At 43.4% G+C, this 22,994-nt stretch overlaps 1 protein-coding gene across 4 annotated transcripts in view; it reads left to right on the top strand.

The window, feature by feature from the left end:
• Positions 1-22,994, top strand: part of LOC115472691 (FRAS1-related extracellular matrix protein 1-like) — a 215,467-nt gene that overhangs the window by 24,704 nt on the left and 167,769 nt on the right. For all 4 annotated transcript variants that reach the window (XM_030207049.1, XM_030207047.1, XM_030207048.1 and 1 more), the window contains exons 3-10: positions 537-631; positions 3,068-3,381; positions 8,293-8,492; positions 10,045-10,368; positions 13,441-13,549; positions 15,850-15,981; positions 17,197-17,541; positions 19,980-20,122. In XM_030207049.1, the coding sequence (XP_030062909.1) occupies positions 537-631; positions 3,068-3,381; positions 8,293-8,492; positions 10,045-10,368; positions 13,441-13,549; positions 15,850-15,981; positions 17,197-17,541; positions 19,980-20,122 (1,662 nt within the window). The remainder of the gene's footprint in view (positions 1-536; positions 632-3,067; positions 3,382-8,292; positions 8,493-10,044; positions 10,369-13,440; positions 13,550-15,849; positions 15,982-17,196; positions 17,542-19,979; positions 20,123-22,994) is intronic.

Genomic DNA, 22,994 nt, shown 5'->3' with positions numbered 1-22,994 from the left:
CTGCTGCTCCTTGTGATCTTGGGCAAGTCACTTGACCCTCCATTGTCTCAGGTACAAACTTGCCTCCCAGAGTACCTGAACATAACTCACTTTGAGCTACTACTGAAAAAGGTGTGAGGAAAATCTAAATAAATAAAATAAACCGGTGGTAATCAGGCATTGCCGTGCACTGCCCAGTTATTGCCAGGTTACTTCTGGAGCCCTAATGCTCCTGGCCACGTGGTAAGGGTTATTTTAATGCATGGCCATTTTGGGGGGAGACTTTTTACCCGCTGTGGTAAAAAGGGCCCTGGTGCACGCATGGGAAAAACATGTTTTGTTTGTTAACTGCTGAGGATTTGTAGATCGTAAGGACTATAAATAGTGTAAATAATAAATAAATAAAATTACATAGTATGAGCATGGTGCTATGTAGTGTAGGATACAGTAATAAATTAAGCAGATTTCATAATAGGCATATATTTTCCCTTTCGCTGGAGTGTGAATCACAGCTGTTTTAAGCATGCTTTGTCTTTTTTTGCCATTTACATTACTAGGGATTTGACTGCCACTTCTTACCTGACGAAGTCAAGTATGTTCATAACGGCTCCCCTTTGCTGGAAGAGGACAGCGTGATGTTAAGAGTGTACAGGTAGAAGCCAACTTATTTTTGCCCTACTTCTTAGCATTTCTACTACTTAGCATTTCTAAAGCGCTGCCAGGGTTACACAGCGCTGTACAAGTTTAACATGGGGAAGGACCGTCCCTGCTCAAAAGAGCTTACAATCTAAAGGTTACAAACTATGTAGTCAGTGTAGGTATCATGAGTGGGGAAGGTGGTTATGCGCCAAAAGCAAGGGAGAAGAGATGGGCTTTGAGTAAGGACTTGAAGATGGGCAGGGAGGGCGCGTGACGTATGGGCTTGGGAAGGCTGTTCCAGGCATATGGTGATGCGAGGCAGAAGGGGCGGAGTCTGGAGTTAGCGGTGGTGGAGAAGGGTACAGATAGGAGTGATTTGTCCTGAGAGCGGAGGTTACGGGTGGGAACATACTGGGAGAGGAGGGTAGAGAGGTAATAGGGGGCTGCAGATTGAGTGCATTTGAAGGTTAAAAGGAGAAGCTTGAACTTTATACGGTAGCGGATCGGGAGCCAGTGAAGTGACTTGAGGAGAGGGGTGATATGAGAGTATCGGTTCACGCGGTAGATAAGACGTGCGGACGAATTTTGGACAGATTGAAGGGGAGATAGATGGTTAAGCGGGAGGCCAGTGAGAAGAAGGTTGCAATAGTCAAGACGAGAGGTGACGAGCAAGTGGACGAGGGTTCGGGTGGTCTGTTCAGATATTGTAACAAATTCTACCAAGGAAGTTGTTTCAAGTACTGGAATTAAAGGATCAGAAAGAACCTCATTTCTGTTACAGTACAGTCTCAATGATCTGATCTTTGCTGATCTGACCATCCGGCATATCCAACAGACCCCAGTGATGACACACGGCTTCTCTTTCCATTTTCCAAACCCGGGACCCTACTTTTAGCACCGTTGTGAGCTGGGACCCTGCTTTTACTGCCTTTGTCCCTGCATTGTTTGAGGGGTTACCATTGTTTTCCGTATTATCTGACTTTTCATTTATCCAACGACAGGTTGGGCCTGTTTAGGTTGGATAATCGAGAATTTACTGTATATCTCTGAATATGTTTTGGGGATTTATAAAATCTATTTCAGTTTCATTGTCTTGCATATTTAAAAAAAAACCTGAATAATATGAATGACATAGTTCCAAAATGCAAAAATTAAACTTCTAAACAAACAAGACATGACACGTGTACTGGTAAAAGATATGTGCATTACCTGCAATGCTAAACTAGTTGGGGTAGTAGCCAAATAAGTCTGCTCTAGTCTATCTAAAGTTAGACACAGACTAAGCAAAGAAAATGATGGCAGGTAAAGACCATAGGTAGGGTACCATATTTGCACTGAACTTCGCATGTGCAATTTCTGACGACCTTTATAGAATCAAGGGGATAGTGCAGAAACACAAGGAGGACATACACATGAACAGAGCATGGATGGGATACAGACGTATCTTCCACTTACACAGGCAAGTTACAGAATACTGCACTTTACACAGGAACCTGCCACATTTAGGTGCCCACAGTGGCTGGTGTCATAGCCGTTGGGATGGGGGGCAGGGGGGACTAAATTCCCCGGGCCCGGCACCACAGTCCCACCCGCCCTCCATCGTCGACCGTCTGCCACCGGGCTGGGCCCCCTGCATTGAAATCACAGCACCTCTCACCCCCTCCACCCCCCCCCGAAGTCGCTGCCGCTCCCCCCTCCGCCACCGGGCAGGGCCCCCTGCACTGAAATCACAGCGTCTCTCACCTCTGTGTGAAAGCGCTGCAGGCACCAGGGCAGCAGATCGACCCCCTTCGGGCCTCCTTCCCTTCCTGTGTCCTGCCCTCATCTGATGTAACTTCCGCGAGGGCGGGACACAAGGAGGGAAGGAGGCCCGAAGGGAGGCGATCTGCTGCTTGCAGCGCTTTCACACGGATGTGAGAGGTGCTGTGATTTCAGTGTAGGGGGGCCCGGCTTGGTGGCGGACAGAGGGGGTGGGGCCCCGGGGGGGCGGCCTTATCCCGGGCCCGGCCCAGTCTCTCGGTAGCCCTGGCTGGTGTTACTGTGGGGCTTGTAAACGTAAGGTGTGCCAACGCTGGGATACACTACTGTTCTGTAACGGAATCTGGACACCCAGATGCCATTGTAGAATAAGGCTTTAACCACGTGGCATCGAGGCACCTAAAAGCAAGAACCCACTTTCAGAATTGCCTTCTCATTAATTAGAGCCCAATTGCAATAATGGGATTTGCATTAAATAACGTGTATTAAATCGCATTAATGTGAGTTACCACTCTAACATGCTTTATTGAATCTAGCTCTAAGTTAATTCCAGCACTCTTTATGTTACATGATGGACGGTAAATGTTGTTAGTTTAATGTTTTATGTGAGCCACATTGAATCTGAACTTGCTCGGGATAATGCGGGATACAAATGTCATAAATAAATAAATATTACTAATATATTTTTCAGGCTTACTGAGCTGGTAACAATGACGGAGACATTTCTGCTGCACGTGCAGATCATAGACCCGTTGCTAAGTCTAGTTCAGTTTGGACGTGAATCTTTGGAAGTTCCAGAGTTCCTTGGCCTATCCTCCAAACCGGTGGACAGAAATCTCTTGTCTTTCAAATATAAGGCAGACAGACCAGGAACTATTTGCACTGTAAGAATCTTGTCAGCAGAGACGCTATTTCCTGCTTATGGCCAAATAGTGACAGAAGATCCAAAACGTCAGAGAAGGAGAGATGCACCAAATTCACCATTAAACATCAACATGAGGAAAGGTGATACCCTTGCAAAGAGTTATGTTCTAGAACTTCGCAAAAGAAGTCGTTTTATGCAATATTACTAACATCTGTGGTTAAAACTAGGGATAGAAGGCCGTAAAAATTTTCTTTCATGTCGTTTCCCATGTCATTTCTGTTTGACCATTTTCATCACCGGAGCAAAGTCCTATAGGGCCGGATTCTATATAAGGTGCAGTGAGTAGCATGTGTTAAATTGTGCACATGGCCAATGTACACATGCTACTTAATTGACTTACGAGCCAATCAGTGATAATTGGCTGATAACCAATTATCATCACTAATTGGCAATAATTGGAATTTCCGTGTGCTTCTTTTTAGGTGTATTCTAAAAAAAGGCGTGCGTAAATTCCAACGGGCATAGCTGAAAAGGGGGTGTGGCAATGGGCATGTTGAGGCATTACTCAAATTTACATACATTGTTCTAGAATTCGGGGGAATACGTCTAAATTTAAGCTTGGGTATTTGCACCAGGTTTTCATTGGCGTAAATGACCACGCCTAAATGTAGGCGCATTCCCCGGTCCTATGTGCTATTCTATACACCATGCCTAACTTTAGGCATGCTATATAGAATAGCGCTAAGCGCATTAATCGGATGCATCTAGATTTTAGACGCAGTTTACAGAATCTGGTCCATAGTGCCTTTTTTGGAAAAAGGGAGAACTCTTTTTGAAAGTGTGCACTCTTTTCCTCATAGCATGCGCATGCACAGTGGTTCATGCACGTGTGATGGTTCATGCTTACGCAGTTGAACATTATTGGGATAAGAATGCGCATTATTTCGGAAACAGTGTGATCTTTTTCCAAGTTGGGCACCCTCTTTTGAATGAGTGTTCAGTATTATCGCAAATGATAAACACAAATTTTTCTGTTTTTGTTTTGCTTGTTTTGGGGTTTTAACGACATGGGATATTTCAATGACATTTCCCATGTAGCTGCCAATGACAACCCATTCTGGGTTAAAATGCCCCAGACAGTGCCTTCTATTGATTTTATTTTAAGTTTTATAATCTCTATTTAGTAAGTACTTTGATCTTTTGGGGATGGATTCTTTCCTTGACATTGGGTCATTCAGATTATAGATTTCTAAGCATGTTGCACTGGAAAGTGATGTGATGGAGTTTCACTTGCTATTTTGTTCCAGACTTGCAGAACCACTTCTTTTGCAAATATAATTTTTATCAAAATTTCTTAGATTTCAGGGTGAAGATTAAGGGCCTCTTTTACAAAGCCGTGCTAGTGATTCTTGCGCAGCAAATGAGAAGAATCCCTTTTAGTTCCTATGGGCTTCCTCTCATTTGCTGCGTGGGAATCACTAGTATGGCTTTGTAAAAGAGGCCCTAAATCAATTAAAAAAAGAAAAGAAAGGGCTCAAAAACCAGGACCTAAAATATACTGTTAATTGACCCCATGTAAGGCAGCACTGGAACTGACCTAGGTTGTTTCCATTCCATTGCTTATATACCACTTAAATCAACCAAGGAATCAAAGTGGTTTACAAAAAGATATACTAAGTTAATAAAAACATTTTTTAAATACCTATCAAACAAATAGGTCTTCAAAGCCTTCTTAAACGTTAAATAATTTGGAATTGTTCGAATAAAGACAGGAATAATATTCCAGATCTTGCAAGATTGATAAGCAAAAGAGCTATTGTGTATACTTTTATATCGCACATTTTTGACAGAAGGAAAACCTAGTCTTAAAAAGAGGCAGAACGAACTGTCAGTCTACTAGAAGGGCAAGTTAATAACTGACTGTGAGAAAGTGGACAATTAACTGTGAAGATCTTATAAACTAAACAGGCCACTTAATCCACCTGCGTTTTCACTGATAACCAATGAAGTTCTTTCAAAATAGGCGACACGTGATCATACTTGGAAATACTTTTCAAACAAATAGGAGGAAATATTTTTTCACTCAACAAATAGTTAAGCTCTGAAACTGTTTGCTGGAGGATGTGGTAACAGCGGTTAGCATATCTGGGTTTAAAAAAAGGTTTGGACAAATTCCTGGAGGAAAAGTGCATAGTCTGCTATTGAGACAGACATGGAAAGCAACTGCTTGCCCTGGGATTTGTAGTATGGAATGTTGGTACTGTTTGAGATTCTGCATGGAATTTTGTCACTCTTTAGGATTCCAGAATCTTGCTATTCTTTGGGGATACATGGAATATTGCCACGATTTGGGTTTCTGCCAGGTACTTGTGACTTGGCATGGCCACTGTTTGGAAAACAGGATACTGGGCTAGATGGACCATTAGTCTGACCCAGTATGGCTACTCTTATGTTCTTAAGGAGTCCTTTTACAAAGGCGTGCTGAAAAGTGGCTTGCAGTAGTGTAGGTGTGAGTTTTGGGCACGCGCAGAATCATTTTTCAGCGTGCCTGTAAAAAAGCCTTCTCTTTTTTTTTCCACAAAAATAGATGTGCAGCAAAATCAAAATTGCAGCGCGTCCATTTTGGGCCTCTGACCTTACCGCCAGCCATAGACCTAGCTGTGAAGAATTTGGGCGGTAAGGACCTATGCGCGTCAGATACCACTTGGCGCACATCCGCTACGCACATCCAAAAATAAAAATTTTCAGATACGCATAGTGGACGTGCACCAAAAATGAAATTACCGCAAGAGCCACATGGTAGTCAGGTGGTAAGTCCATTTTGGCGCGCGTAGGCGCCTACGCGACTTAGTAAAAGGGGCCCTATATTTCTTACAACCAAATATTTAGTCTGGCTGCGGTGTTCTGCAGTAGTTGTAATCTATTCAATAACTGTGGATGTATACCAGCATACAGAACACTGCAATAATCAATCTGCAAGAGAATTATCATTTGTTCTACCGCGCAAAACTGTTCTGGAAATAAGAAAGAATGCACCACCCGCAACTGACGTAATTTAAAGGAAATTCTTTTACATGGAGAATTTATAATATTTTTCTCTTGTATGCAGTAAACTTCAGATGTGACATCTTTGTGTTCATCTGTGCCATTTAAGATCCTTTTTCTTACATCTGCAGCTGATTTAGAGCTAAGATGAAACACTGTGTGGAGGATTTGTTCTTTCTATGGTTAATTGCATCAGCTAATAAGTACATGTTCAACAATGATTATCCACTTTATTAGCTGATGATACAAGCTACAGGAAGAACAGCTTGATGATAAATTTTCTCAGTGTGTGTCACTTAATTTATTTGATATACTGCTAAACATAAACAGGCAGCTTTTAAATAATACTTGGAGAGGGGAGTTGACAGGTCCATAGGATGTAGAGAATTCGCATACTGTTTTACAAGAGGCTCTACTGGAGAAGGAGTAATGATTTTAGAAAGCTGCATGCAGGGGTTAAATTTAGATTTAGATCTCTCCCCTCCTCCCGCCCCCAACACATGGGCATGGGAGCAGCTTTCTAACATCGCTGTTCTCTCTGTAAAAGGCCCTGATCCCAGCATTGGAAGTCGTCCCCCCTCCCCCCCACAGGCGGGCCCGGGTGGGCCTTGGCCCACCCAATTTCGGGTCAGGCCCACCCAGCAGCAAAGTTCCTGACGGCAATTCCAGTCACAGCGATTCCCACACGCTGCCTGCCAGTGCCGGCTGCCGCTCAATCTCCTTGCGCTACTAAGCGCTAACCCGGAAGTCTCTCCTCTGCAGGAGAGACTTCCGGGTTAGCGCTTAGTAGCGCAAGGAGATTGTTGAGCGGCAGCCGGCAGGCAGCATGTGGGAATCGCTGCGACTGTGAGCGGAGCCTGCGAGTAGAATCGCCTTCAGGAACACTGCTGCTGGGCGGGCCTGCAAGGAGGGTGAGATGCTGCACGGGGGAGAGGGATGATGGGGGAAAGATGTCGCATGGGGGAGGGAAGACGGGGACACAGCAGCAGCACAGGGGGAAGGGAAGATGGAAAGAAAGATACTGCACAGGGGGGAGGGAAGATGGAAAGATGAGGCTTGGTTGGTGGGTGAGGGAGATGCACGGGGAAAAAGGGAGAGATGCAGCAAAGGGGTGGAGGGGTGAAGAAGGGAGAAGTCTTGGCTGTGTATGAGGTGGAGGGGAGGGACACATGCTGCATACAGAGGGGATAGGTGGGGAGGGGGGAGAAATGGTAGGCATAGGGGTGGAGAGGAGGGAGAAATGGTGGGTAATAGTGGTGGAGGGAGGGCGGAGCAGAGAAAATTTTGTGCCCACCCACTTTGGGCTCAGGCCCACCAAAACTGGCTGTCTGGCTACGCCACTGCCCCCCAATAGCAGCCTTCATGGCAAACTCCCTCCCTAAAAAGCCTGACCCCCAGCAATAATAAGGTAATATTATTACTAGAGGTCTCAGGCATTTTGGATGGTCTGATTAACGAGGAAGGAGTGAATAGGCATTGCTCCCACCCCACTTGACTCCAGGGAACCCCAGTACACCCCAGGAAATGGATCAGGGTGTAGGGGTTGGGGCCTTCTGTCACGGACTTCATTGTCCAATTTTTTGGCCTCGGAAGAGGATGTTGGTCGGTTGTCCACATGTGTAGGGGGCTTTGCTATAGGAGGTCTGGCATCAGGGAACCCAGTATTGGGGGGTCTGCCATCAGAGAGGGACAAATGTCTTCAGATCTGCAAATCAATCTCATGAATATTTATTGTGGATATTCTGAAAACCTGTCTGGCTGGGGTTCCCCCAGGACAGGTTTAGGAATCATTGCTGTGAGTCCTAAATCGTTATCTCCTCTAGATTGTGCTGTCACTAATGATGAAAAATTGCATGATATCAGCAACCAGGCAGCCCAAGTAAATATATTTCTGTTGAAATTTTTAAAGTAAATGTGTTCATGAAAATGAGCAAACACAACATACTTAGAAAACCTGACTGCGATTTGCACCTTAGACTTAAACTATTGGGGTTTTTTTTTTTCAGTTAGGCAAGCAAAATTGCCTTGCCCCAGCAATAAGGTCTGCCATCTTGGAATGAAGGAAATACACTTTCTAAAGGTGAAATGTGAGGACTTTCTCCAGATGGGCTTAAGATACCAACATCTCAGCCCTCCGTCACCTGATGTTGACTATATCCCCATCCAGGTGGAAATCAGAGATGAAAGGAGCAGATTTCAGCTGCAGGTAGAACTTGTATTGTTTACCATAATACCAGTCAGAAACATTACATTTATTACATTTCATAACTTCCCATTTGTACTGAGATACAGCCTTTGCCATGAGCTTAGGGTGTAATTTTGTCATTGCATGTATGTGTAAAAATGACATACATGATTTCTCCTGTTCAGGCTTCTACACATTTTCAAAGCAAAATATGAGCGCACATAAACTTTAATTATTACTAAGTTAATGGCTGGTGGTAAGGTCTCAGACCCAAAATGGACGTGTGCCAATTTTCATTTTGCCGCACGTCCATTTTTTGCCTCCCAAAAAAGGCATTTCTTTTACAGGTGCGCTGAAAAATGATTCTGCATGTGTCCAAAACACACGTCTACACTACCACAGGCCATTTTTCAGCGCAACTTAGAAAAGGGAAGGGAAAGGGAAATGGGACTTGATATACCACCTTTCTGAGGTTTTTGTAACTACATTCAAAGTGGTTTACATATATTCAGGTACTTATTTTTGTACCAGGGGCAATGGAGGGTTAAGTGACTTGCCCAGAGTCACAAGGAGCTGCAGTTCCCCAGGATCAAAGTCCACTGCACTAACCACCTGGCTACTCCTCCACTAGCAACATTCCATATAGAAGCCTGCCCTTGCAGATCAGCAATGCGGCCACGCAGGCTTCTGTTTCTGTGAGTCTGACGTGCAGAACGTCAGACTCACAGAAACAGAAGCCTGCGCAGCCGCGTTGCTGATCTGCAAGGGCAGGCATCTACATGGAATGTTGCTAGTGGAATAGCAACATTCCATGTAGAATCTCCAATAGTAGCAACAGAATCTCAATAGTAGCAACATTCCAGCTAGAATCTCAAATAGGGAAAGGGAAATGATATACCACCTTTCTGAGGTTTTTGAAACTACATTCAAAGCGGTTTACATATATTCAGGTACTTATTTTGTACTAGGGGCAATGGAGGGTTAAGTGACTTGCCCAGAGTCACAAGGAGCTGCAGTGGGAATTGAACTCAGTTCCCCAGGATCAAAGTCCATTGCACTAACCACTAGGCTACTCCTCCACCTATTAGGACCCCCTAATTGTTATTAAGCATCAATAATCACCCACAGTTGGAGTTTATTGGCACTATTTTATTTATTATGGTATTTCATTTATTTATTTGGATTTTGCTATAAACGTAGCACTTTAAATCTATAGGGTGTAACAGCAATGGGGGGGTGCACATGGGAGGGGGCATAAGTGGGTTAGGGGCATGCCAAACATTCTCATGCTAAGCTTTTAAAATCTTGTCAGTTATGCGCACAACTGCAAAATTTATTTGTGGTATAAGTGGCGCACCTAAATGTTAGCATGTAAACATCAACTTATGCTACAATTATACACGTACGTAACTGCTGTTATAGAACTCATGTTTAGTGCCCTGCATCCTAGCATTTAAATCAGGTGACCTTTTGAGAATTTATCCCCATATGGACTTAGGTCCTCTCTCTATATATATTTGTGTGAATGAAAAAGTTCTAAAAAAAAAAAAACTATTGATTTCTTTCTTTCTAGACTGAAAATGTGTGGATTCCTGTGACAATAAAGGGAGCAGTTGCAAACGCTCATCCCCGAGCTGCGTTCATGCCTATGTTTATCTTAGAAATAGATCAGTTTATTCTCACGCCTCTTACAACAACGGCAATAGATGCTGAAGACAATGAAACGCCAAAAGACAAGTTAGTGTTCAGTGTCACGAGCCCCCCACACGAAGGATACATTACCCACTTGGATGACCACACTAAAGCAATCAAATCCTTTACTTGGAAAGATTTACATGAAATGAAAATTGCCTATCAGCCATCTAACGTAACTCATATGGAGAGACAGAACTATGAGGTGAGAAACAAAGGGCATAGATTTCTTAGTTAAAGCTGGTCTATTTGTTCTAATACCTTCCCATGTTATACAGTCTCAATTATCTGACATAAATAGGACCGACCCATTGTCGGATAAGTGTAAGGTCGGATAATACGGAAAACAATGATAACCCCTCAAACAATGCATCAGTGGCGTTCCTAGGGTGGCTGACAACCGGGGCGGATCACCGACGTGCCCCCCCGCGGGTGCAGCGCCCCCCCACCCCTGGCGAAAGGCCACCTCCCCCCCCCCCACGAAAGGACACACCTCCCCCCCCCCCCGGCGAAAGGACACCCCCCCCCCCCGGGTGCATTTTTACCTGCTGGGGGGGGGGGGGGGATGCCGCGTGCCTGTCTGCTTCGCTCGTTCCATGCTCCCTCTGCCCGGAACAGGAAGTAACCTGTTCCGGAGCAGAGGGAGCATGGAACGAGCGGAGCAGACAGGCACGCGGCACCCCCCCCCCCCCCCCGAGTGACGTGCACCTGGGGCAGACCGTACCCCCCCCCCCCCCCCCCCCAGGAACACCACTGCAATGCATAACCAAAGGACCTGGGTCACAACAGTGCTGTTTTTGCAGTAAAAGCAGGGCCCTGGGTCTGAAACAAATTGTCTCAGGTGCGAAACTTCCCTCTGTGCTACACCCAAAAAACGGAAAGAGAAGCCGCGTGGTCTGTCAGATATGCCAGATGGCAGGGCCACTGAGAGACTGGGCCGGGCCCGGGGCCCCGCTCTGCCCCCCCACCGCCCCCCCTCCCCGAGGTCGCCGGTGCTCCACCCTCCGTGTGAAAGCGCAGCAGGGCAGCAGATCTCCTCCCTTCAGGCCTCCTTCCCTCTCTGTGTCCCGCCCTCGTCTGACGTAACTTCCATGAGGGCAGGACACAAGGAGGGAAAGAGGGCCGAAGGGAGGCGATCTGCTGCCTGCAGCGCTTTCACACGGAGGTGAGAGGCGCTGTGATTTCAATGCAGGGAGCCAGGCCCGGTGAAAGACAGTCGACGACGGAGGGCGGGTGAGACTGCGGCACCGGGCCCCCCTTGAAGGCCTGGGGCCGGGGAATTTTGTCCCCCCTGCCCCCCCCCCCCTCTCGGCGGCCTTGCCAGATGGTCGGATCAATGAAGATCAGATGATTGAGACTGTACTGTACTTTATACAATGATGAAATTCTATTAAGTGACAGTAGGTGCCATGTGGGTGGAGCATGAGTGTGCCTTGGGCATGTCTCTCAGTTACGTGCATAGCTTATAGAATACTATAAACTATGTGCATCACTTCCTGCACCTAGTCACACCAACCTATGTTGCCATTGACGCATAAGAGGGTGCGCTTATGCATGGGTATGCCAATGCTAACCCCACACTAGTATTCTATAACAGAATCTTAGCACCAAGATGCTGTTATAGAATTGCCCCCCATGTTTTGTAGCATTTCCCCCCAAATTCTGTATATCATGCCTTGATTTCCGCACAGAAATCGACACGTATTCTATAACAATACGCATAACTTCATTGGTTGACTAGCAAATTAGCACTGTTAATTGGATGTTAACAAGTAATTATCAGCACTAATTGGCATTATTTGAGATTTATGCACACAACTCGCTAAATCTTTTTTGTAACATGGTGCACCTACAATCTATGTGCATTATTATAGAATGTGTCTGCTGTGCTCCTAATTTAGACGTCGGGATATATGCCAAGTAAAGCATGGCCTAAATGGACCCAACCAAATTTGGTCATGTGGACAGGCGCTAGGCATATTATGTATACCGCGCGGAAATTTAAGCCGATTCTATAAAATGCAGGCATAATTAAAGAATACGCCTAGGTGTATTTTTTTGCCTGCGTGGATTCTTCAGGCACCATATATATAGAATCTAGCCCTTTATGACACTTCAAATGGTTGCATTAATTCTCATTTGTTTGGAGTTTGTTTATTTATTACATTTGTATCCCACATTTTCCCACCTATTTGCAGGCTCAATGTGGCTTACATAGTACCGTAAGGCATTTGCCAAGTCTGGCAGAGAAACGAATACAGGTGATCTTGTGGTCGAATAGGGTACATTTGAGTCAGGCACAATGGGGATCGACGAGAGGGAAGATTATATAATGTTCAGTACAATCTTTGGTTTTTCTGTGTTGCAGAATGTAAGCATTTATGTTGGGTCGGTAGGGTATGCCTTTTTGAACAGGTTGGTTTTTAGTGATTTCCTGAAGTTTAGATGGTCGTAGATTGTTTTCACTGCTTTTGGTAGTGCGATCCATAGTTGAGTGCTTATGAAGGAGAAGCTGGATGTATAGGTTGTTTTGTATTTGAGTAATGGAGTTTGGGTAATGGAGATTTAGGTATGTTCGTGATGATCCGTTTCTGTTTCTGGTTGGTAGATCTATGAGGTCTGTCATGTATCCCGGGGCTTTGCCGTAGATAGTTTTGTGGACTAGGGTGCAGATTTTGAAGGTAATACGTTCTTTAATTGGGAGCCAATGTAGTTTTTCTTGGAGGGGTTTGGCACTTTTGAATCGTGTTTTGCCGAATATCAGCCTGGCTGCTGTATTTTGGGCGGTCTGGAGTTTCTTTATGAGTTGTTCTTTACATCCCGCATAGATTCCGTTGCAGTAGTCTGCATGGCTACTGCAACAGAATCTATGATTCCGTTTAGATTGTATTAGATTACGAAATATTTCCCTCAGGAAGAAAGGTTTTACACGTTTAAGTTTCCACATTGAGTAGAACATTTTCTTTGTTGTGGAGTGTATTTGGCTCTCATGAGTAAGGTTGCGGTCGATTGTGACGCCAAGTATTTTTAGGCTGTCTGAGATAGGGAGGGTGTGGTTTGGGATGTTTATGGTTGTGGGTTTGTACTTATTGTGTTGAGATGAGAAGATGAGGCAGTGTGTTTTTTCGGTATTCAGTTTCAGTTGAAATGAATTTGCCCATGAGTCCATGGTGTGCAAGCCGAGCTTGATTTCATTGGCGATTTCTGACTGATCGTGTCTGAAGGGGGTGTAAATTGTGATATCGTCTGCATAGAGTTGTTTTTCCTTTCTTTTTAGGTTGAGTTTGAAGCAGTTGATGGATTTTTCTTGAGCAGTCCTCCCATCACAGTCCATTTCTCTATCAGGACCTCAGAAACAAATGCTCCTAGGGTAGCATGGAACATGGGTAAGTTGGAACTAAGCTCATAAATCATCAAATTAATATGACGATATAGTGATTACAAGTTTTATAAGACAAAACGGGATCCATTAGAAGCAAATATCACTTATCAATATATGCTGTACATTTAGATGTCTCCAAACTAGATAAAATTCTTGACCACCTGTAGATGACCAAAACTGTTGAAATACTTTAGGTTAAAATGGTGAAAAGAGAAATGTCTTATGACTCAGGGGCTGCATGGTTGCTATATGATGCAAGAAACGGCTGTTCGTGATATCGCAATAAGGGAATGTCTATTAAGTATAGCCAGTCCCATCATTTAAGACTATTGTATTAAAGTGCATAGCATTTTGCACAAAAGTAGCAATTTTCCACCCATAGGTTTTTGCCTGTTTTCATATGTAAAAGTTTTCTATGGACTACTTAAAGAATATAAATATACCTCATTGCAAAAACTGGTATGCAGAGATGCTTGTGCATGCTGGTTTTCCAGGAATGAATAAATAATGAGCTGCTTTGCATGCTTTCGTATCACAGCAGCTCATTACTAATGCATTTGCATAAATGTTCACAAGTAGTAAAATAGATATGAAAGTTTAATGTGAGGATTGACCAAACTGTGTGCAGATTTCTGGTATGTAAAAACGTGCAAAAATTGGATGTGTTGCATTTTTGTGCATTCAGGCCATTTGTGCATTTGTAGTGCTTTGTCTGCAAAACTGTACACACTTTAGTACATCAGCCTCTATGGGGCCAATGCACAAAAGTCCCCGGAAAGAACCGCTCGATATTTCTAACCCGGTAAAAATTGCCACGGTGGAAATAGGGGGTGATTCATGAAAAAAATCCGATGCAAATGAGCTGCATGGACTTTTACTGTGCAGCTCGGTAGGGAAGGCAGCCAAGGCATGCATAGAGCAGTCAATCGCTAAGCCTGGCTGCTTTGCACATGCTCGTTCAGCTTGTGCTACATACAGCTTTCATGAACGCATACAAGCTGCATGTATGAAACCTTGGTGTAGCTTTTTTTTTTTCTCAAAATAGCAGTGGGGAGATGTTGAGTAGCGAGCCCATGGACAGCGGAACACAGATCCTGGAAAGGATTGCTCGATGGCGTGCTTCCGGGGCTACTAGGAGTGACAGCTAATGGGCGCTGATTAGGAGCTTCTTCCCCCCCCCCCCCCCCCCCACGGAAATGTTGGTGTGGCGGCCAGCTCAAGTGCTCATCACTGGACTTCCTGTTCATCCTGCTTCATGACTCTGGTCGCTAGACTGGCTGTTCTTCCTGCTTCCAGCTGGGTAAAAACTTGCAACTTGTCAGTCTCCAGCTGGCCTGCCTGCCAGTCTCTCCTGCTCTCAGGAGCTGCTCTGGCTGCTTCTTCTGCTGCGTAGGCTGCAGTGGGATGTCATGTTGGGGTTCCGACCACCTTTTCTGCCTGCCCGCCTGCCTGTTGTGGGTGGCTCCACTGAAGCTGTCGTGCTATGGTTACTCCAGACTTCCCGTTAAATTTCCAACAGTAATGGTAGATGGTCCTTTCTGTGCATCGCTTATACTGATCTGCTCATTTAAATAAATTAGGATGCTATTCCTGTTGTCTGCTGCCTTGAACATTAAGAAGCCTGCAAAACCCCTCTGTGCATCTTCCACTGAATAACATGCTCACTAAACTGACTGAAACAGTTCCAAAAAAGCTTGCTGCTGACCCAGTAAGTTTAATGTATCTCCCCCTAGGTCCTTAGAAATAATATTTTGCTTCTTCCTGCAGTTCCCAGAGGTATTCTTTTTTTGTTACCTTTGTATCCCACATTTTCCCACCTAATTGCAGGCTCAATGTGGCTTACATTGTACCGTAAAGGCGATCACCAGTTCCGGTATGAACAAATACAAAGTGATGTAGTGGTAGAATAAAGTTCATGTGTGACAGACGCATTAGAGAATCGTAGAGGGGAAGAGTTAATTAGTATTCGGTACTAGCTTTGGTTTCGTTGTGTTGCGGTTGTTCAAGCATTTAAGTTCATCTCTTTGGAGTAAACTTGCTTATTCTAGACCAGTGATTCCCAATCCAGTTCTTGGGACACACCCAGGCAGTCAATGAATGTGCATGAGATAGATTTGCATACAATGGAGGTAGTGCGTTCAAATTTATCTCATGCATATTTATTGTGGGTATCCTGAAAACCTGACTCTCTGAGGATGACCTGAGAGCTTTGTTGAGAGCCGCTATTCCAGACACAGTAGACTGACACAGTACACTGACTTGAAATACAGCTATGAATTTAACATCACCTTATTTATTTTGTAGGGCTTGACTTATTGGAAGGACAGTCTCGTCCAATAACATGGGAAACTCTTCAGATAGTTGACAGTGATAACCTTGATGCTGTTCAGCTGGTGATGGTAGAAGGTTTGCAGCACGGACACCTCACAGTTCAAGGTACTGGATTTGTTTTCTTTTTGAAATCTTTTGTGTGAGGTGTTGTGTTCTAGAGGCTTTACTCAAAAGTCGTGCAAGATGATTTTTCAAATATAGTAAAGGTACGTGTTTTACCCTACCCATTTCTTGAAAATGTAACCTTGCATGTTAAAATAGGGTATTTGACTTCTCACGTGAGTACAGTTTAGGGATGTGCATTCATTAGCGTGTACATTTGATTTGTTAACACACCTTACAAAATTAGTGTATGCTAAATCAGTTTAAGATGCACCTACTTACGAATTAACATATACCGAGTGGGGATCTTTTTCAAAACACTTAGACTTTTAAAGTTCCATAGCAACATATGTAACTTTGTAAGTCTATCTACTTTGAAAATGAGCCTCACTGTCAATTAGCACATGTTAAAATGTATAGCATTCATTTAAAAAGTTTTATTAAAATTAATGTGTAAAATGAAAAGAAACAAACATCTGAAAATTGAGGAAAAAGCCCGAACAAACCAAAACCCAAAGATTTTTGCCCAATTTGCATCCCTAATATGTTTTATAACTGGAAATGTGCATTTGTTTGCAACAATTTGGGAAATGTAATCATTTACATTTCCCAAGTTATTTGTTTCTAGCCCAAAATTTCAAGTTCCCCCCTCCCCCGAATCATTAATAGTTCTCAGGCATGAGCTGATCTTGAACCAATTCTTCTTGGGTTGGAGAGCACTGTCTTCCAAGAGGATCTATTCTTCATCCTGGGAATCTGGATGTAGCCAGCTTATTTCAAGTTGTATCTTGTGCTTGCAGTAATCTTAGTTTCTGTTTCCTGATTGGCCAAATGGAGCCAAGTTCCAAGAGGGTGATTTTTAGCCAGTCTTGGGTTTCTATCCTATCATGATGCATTGTGGGACTTGCATCGTGGATTTCATTGGGTAGAATTGGGAACTATAAATTCCACACACTTTGCGCTGAGTTTGAGATCAGGCCTTGGGGCCTGGTAATCCCAACTCTTGGAATGCACAGAAGATCTCCTAACCTTTATTCAACTCCCCCAAGGGCTTCCCTGCCTATTCTGTGTCCCCCCAACTCCCAAAAATTAGCAAGCGCATGCAGGCCATAGAATGATGCAACTATTTTAAGTTTTTCTACTGACAGCTTATACATGTTTGTGTTGTAATTATGGGGACTATGGTACTAGCATATGGTATTTTTCCTTCCTATACAGGAGGTAAAGGCTTTGTATTCACTGTGAAGGACTTAAAAGATGGAGTTGTCCGCTATCATCATGACGACAGTGACACAACAAAGGACTACATCGTATTTCGGATCTCCGATGGGAAACACAGCATTCGGCACAAGTTTCCCATTAACATTCTTTCCAAAGATGACAGCCCCCCGCTCTTGGTCAACAATCTTGGTTTGGAATTAGCGGAAGGAGAGACAGTCCTCATAGAAAAGTATGCGTTGCTGGCCTCTGACGTCGATTCGAGTGATGATTACATTCTTTACAACATTACAAAAGCGCCAAATGCTGGGGAAGTGCTCAAGAAACATTTCTCAGAGAGCACAGGTAAAACGCTGCTGGTCTGTACTAGGAAATAAAAGAGGGGGTTTAGCATGTTTCACATCTGCGGCTTTTAGTAGGGTAAGGCATGTAGGTTTCTATGTTCAAGTTTGTTAAAAACTAGTCAAATAGGAATGGCCTGGTGATTTACTGAGGTAATCATTGTCTTAAGATGCAAGCTGCCAGTGCTGCAAAGCAGGGGCATATCTGGACTTAGCCGTTAGGGGGGTCCAGAGCCGAGGTGAGGGGGTACATTTTAGCTGCCGACCCCCCATCCCCACCGCCATTGCTGACACCCCCCCCCCCCCCCGCCACCGTCAGAACCACCTCCAACAACTGTGGCCCGCCCGCCGTCGCCATGACGTCGCCTACCTTTGCTGGCGGGGGACCCCAACCCCCGCCAGCCGAAGTCTTCTTGCTTCATTTCTGAGCCTGTCTGATGTCCTGTACATACAACGTGCAGGACGTCAGACTCACAGAACAGAACGAAGCCCCGCAAGGCTGTTTCTGTGAGTCTGAAGAAGACTTCGGCTGGCGGGGGTTGGGGTCCCCCGCCAGCAATGGTACTAGACGGCGAGTTGGCGGCGGGAGGGGGGGGTTGAGAGGGTCATTGGCAGGGGGGTCCAGGGCCAAATCTACGGGGGCCCTGGCCCCCATGGCCCCATAGCAGCTACACCCCTGCTCCAAAGGTCCTGTCCCTTGATAATGTCTGCTGTCTACATGCAATTTATAACTTCTGTCACATATTAAAAATAAGAGACGTTCTTTCTGCACATATAGGGGTAGATTCTACAAAGAGTGCCAAAAACTAGGTGCCATACCAGATATTCAGCTCTATGTAGCTTACAACAGTTCAGTAGAGAGGTGTGGTAGCTGTGTTAGTCCACTTTTAAAGGTAAAATCAATAGAAATCAAACAAAATAAAACATGGAAAATAAAATAAAATGATACCTTTTTTATTGGACATAATACATTTCTTGATTAGCTTTCGAAGGTTGCCCTTCTTCGTCAGATCGGAAATAAGCAAATGTGGTAGATGACAGTATATATAAGTAAAACATCCATATGAAATACTTGGATGTTTTACTTATATATACTGTCATCTACCACATTTGCTCATTTCCGATCTGAGGAAGAAGGGCAACCTTCAAAAGCTAATCAAGAAATGTATTAAGTTATGCCCAATAAAAAGGTATCATCAGTTTCTTTTCCATGTTTTATTTTGTTTGATTTCTAACACTTCAGTAAAAAAAGATACAAATATTTTTGTAAAGATCGATCCTTTAAAGCAATTTAGCTAGAGTTCATAGGCTTCTACAGAATTATTGGAATTCAATGGACAACATACTTATTTCAGGAGTTTGTCAAAGAGAAAAGTTTTTAGAATATTAAATAGTTAGAAATTTGTTTAATTTCAACTGTTAAATTATTCCAGCATTTAGAGCCTATGTGAGAGAAATTTTGCATAATATAGACTTGAAAGTGATGGTTTTATAGTTAGGATAATGAAGTATAAGGTATTTTCTGGATTTAAGGATGCATTTCGAGCTGATAAATCAATTAAATCCAACATGTATTCAGGTGTCAAACCATGTATTATTTTGTAAATTAATGTGCAAGTTTTGAAGATTATTCTAGTTTTGATTGGAAGCCGGTGTAGTTTGGAAAGTAAGTGTCGAATTTTGAAGCTCTCAACACAAGTCTCACTGCTGTGTTTAAGGTAGTTTGCATTATTTGAGCTTAAAACTATGCCTACAGATCTCTCTTTTCGCAAAAATCTGAAAACTCACCTTTTTACCGAAGTCTATTGATTTCCTAAGGGCTTCTTTTACAAAGCCGTGCTACCGATTCTCGATGCGGCAAATGAGAGGAAGCCCATTCAGTTCCTACGGGCTTCCTCTCATTTGCCTCATGGGAATCGCTAGCATGGCTTTGTAAAAGAAGCCCTTAATGAGTTGTAATTATTTATTTATTACATTTGTACCCTGCGCGTTCCCACTCAAAGCAGGTTCAATGCAGCTTACATAGTAATTGGGATTACAAAGTATTGATGAAGAGAAATAAGTTGGGTGTTATCAGAGTAATAAAAGAAATACGAATGTAGAGATGCAAGGATGAGTGGAGTAGTAGAAGTATGAGCAAGGGTAAGTGAGCAATTGGAGGGGTAGATGAGGCGGAAGGGGATGGCCAAAAGTGAGGGGAGTAGGAGAGGTGAGAGCAAGGGAGGGGCGAAAGAGGATAGAACAAGGGATAAGCAGGGGAAAATGTGGCGGGAGATGTAGTCTAGGTCGTAATCCACTTTGAACCAACTTTGTTTGGAGTTGGCGGACTATAAATACTGTCATATATATCATATCATATAAAGGAGCAAAGCTGACTGTTTGTTTTCCAAGCCACTCGGTTTCCAGCTAACCAGTAATATGTATCATTTTTATACGTATCAGGTGTGCCTGTGACAAGTTTTTTGCAAAGGGATCTCTTTTTTGGTCTTATCTATTACCGTCACCTTGGTGGAGAGATATTTGAAGACTCCTTTGAATTCATCTTATCAGACAATCATGAACCTCCAAACCTTTCCAACACTCAGGTGAGTGTGCTTATGTTGTCAGTATCTCTACAAATAATAAGGTGAATATTCTGTATTGTCTTATCTCGTTAAAGATTACTTTAAGTGGCTATTCAAAGAGATATTTGGTTATGTGAGTGCTGGTTATATTCTTATCTGGTTAACTTTACACCTGCTATATATGTGTTCTGGTATTATTGAATATCTTTAACTGGAGAATGCCAAACTTCTCTGGGTCCCTAACACAAGTGGATACATACCTGACATCAAAATCTCTTTTGGGAAGTATGAACTTCCCTCAAATCACAAGTCAGGAACCTTGGAATACAGTTAGATTCAACGCTTACTCTGATTCCCCAAATCCAAGCAACCTTCAAGAGCTGCTTCTATTATTTGCGACAACTATGCTGCCTCTCTCCTTACATTGAGAAGGTAAATCTTATCCCAGTTGTGCATGCCATAATAACATCAAGACTGGATTACTATAATGCACTCTACAACGGTCTGACTACGAAGGGTCTTCACCAGCTCCAATTGATTCAGAGTGCTGCAGCAAGACTAATAAAAGGTTGCAAGTGATATGACCACATCACACCATTTTTGCAAAAACAATTGGCTACCAGTACAATATAGGGCTAAATTTAAAACTCTATGTCTGATCTTCAAGGCCCTGAAAGGAAATGGCCCAAGTACCTGAAGAATAGGATGATCAGATACACATCTCCAAGGACACTAAGGTCCTCCCAAGGTCTATCACTAACCACACCCTCTCCAAAAGATATTACATGATGTGATACCCGCAAGCAAGCCTTCTGTGGAGTAGCCCCCAAACTCTGGAATGCTGTGCCTGAAAGGCTCCACTTAACACAAGACTATCTCTACTTCAGGAATCAGGTGAAAGCTTGGCTCTTCAACCAGGCCTTTAATGGAAGAAGTAACTAACTTGTTAGTCTCTCTCACACACACAAGAAGTGACACGGGCTGCACATAACTGCAGCAGGATGTGTTTATCCACCCAACTGAGATAATATTTAAGCATCTCTCTGACCTCATGTACACCTTTCTTTAAATTAGTCACCTTATTTTCTAACTCCTCTTACTCACTTACCTATCTATATGATCCGTCTTTGCTTATGTCCTGCATTGTCAATTAAAATGTTCTATTACGTATTGTGGTGACATCAAGTAGTATACTATGCCATACTTTGTATTATTTGAATAGTTTTACTGCTGTAATTGTCTATTGCTCATGTTTGATTTATTCTTACTGTACTCTGCCTTGAGTGAATTCCTTCAAAAAGGCGGTAATTAAATCCTAATAAAATAATAAAATAAATAAACACACTGTATGCTGGCTGCAAAGAACAGACCATCAAAAAACTCCAAACAGCCCAGAACACTGCCGCCAGACTCATATTTGGCAAATCTAAATATGAAAGTGCAAAACCCCTAAGAGAGAAACTCCACTGGCTCCCACTTAAGGAACGCATTGCGTTCAAGATCTGTACAATGGTACACAAAATCATTCACACAGATGCCCCAATATACATGCTAAACCTCGTGGAATTACCTCCTAGAAACGCCTTAAGAACAGCCCGCAAATTTCTCAACTTGCACTTCCCCAGCTGTAAAGGACTAAAATACAAGCTGATGCATGCCACCACCTTCTCCTACATGAGTACGCAGATATGGAACGCACTACCCAAAGACCTGAAATCAATTGATGAAATAAATAACTTTGGCAAATCTCTGAAGACATATTTCTTCAACAAGACCTACAAAGAGAACCAAGAGTTTCACTAAGCCATCTGAACACTTCCTTCTAAACACTTCCTTCTTTCTTCCCTTACCCAATTTCAATACCTTACTAATTGTACCTAATATCTTGTAATGATAATATCATAACAAAATTATGTAAGCCACATTGAGCCTGCAAATAGGTGGGATAATGTGGGATACAAGTGCAATAAATAAAATATTAGCACTCTAGGGCACACCACTTGCTTACACATAACTGGTAACATTTTAAGTGCCGAAGCTGCCTGAATACTATTAAATTGCTTAGCAGGCCTGAGATTTTGAAATTAAAGAGTAGTCCAGTTAACCCTCGAAGGTAACCAAACAATTCTTTTGAATACTGATCCTAATTTGAAAAATAATACCATCTTATCTATATTTAGAAATTGCTTCCTCCCAATAAATGTATCAATCAATAAATACTTCCTAACAAGAAAAACGTTGGGCTGAGCATTGTTAGGGTTCTCATGTGTCTAAGCCAGGGGGTCGTAACCAGTGGTGCCTGCACTCCGAAGCATAGTAACATAGTAGATGACGGCAGAAAAAGACCTAGTCTGCCCAACAAGATAAACTCATATGTGCTACTTCTTGTGTGTAGCCAGAAGTCCATTTTTTTGAGGGGGCCCAAAGGTGGACTGAGGGGGACAGATATTCTTTCCCCCTTCCTCTTGTCACCTCTCCCCTTGCCACCACTGCTACATTAAAGTATACCTTTCCTGGTGGGGATGCCAAGCCCCAGCAACCAAAGAGGTAACCTGTGAAAGTCCCACCCCTGCTGCCAGAGCAGCACTCATCGGTGGCATACTTCAGCCACTAACCAGAAAAAAAGCAACCCTTGGCCTTCAAGATAGAGATAATTACTGTCCTTTATTGTGAAAAAGACCCGACAAGGGCCATGTTTCGGCGCACAAGCGCCTGCCTCAGGGGTCAATCAGATGATGTCCAGTGACATAAACCAGACCAGAGCCAGACTTCAATCGGAAAGACATAGGGGGCTGGAGATCGAATTGTTCCAGATTCACCATAGACAGGCAGGTCAGTTTCAGATTAGCAATTGGTATAGCAATTTCCCTGTTTAGGTGGTTCAGAGCTACAG

This window comes from Microcaecilia unicolor, chromosome 6, assembly GCF_901765095.1.
Source record: "Microcaecilia unicolor chromosome 6, aMicUni1.1, whole genome shotgun sequence".
NCBI classification, from domain to species: Eukaryota; Metazoa; Chordata; class Amphibia; order Gymnophiona; family Siphonopidae; genus Microcaecilia; species Microcaecilia unicolor.
The sequence above is the reverse complement of the archived record's forward strand: the minus strand, read 5'-3'. Positions and strand labels throughout refer to the sequence as shown.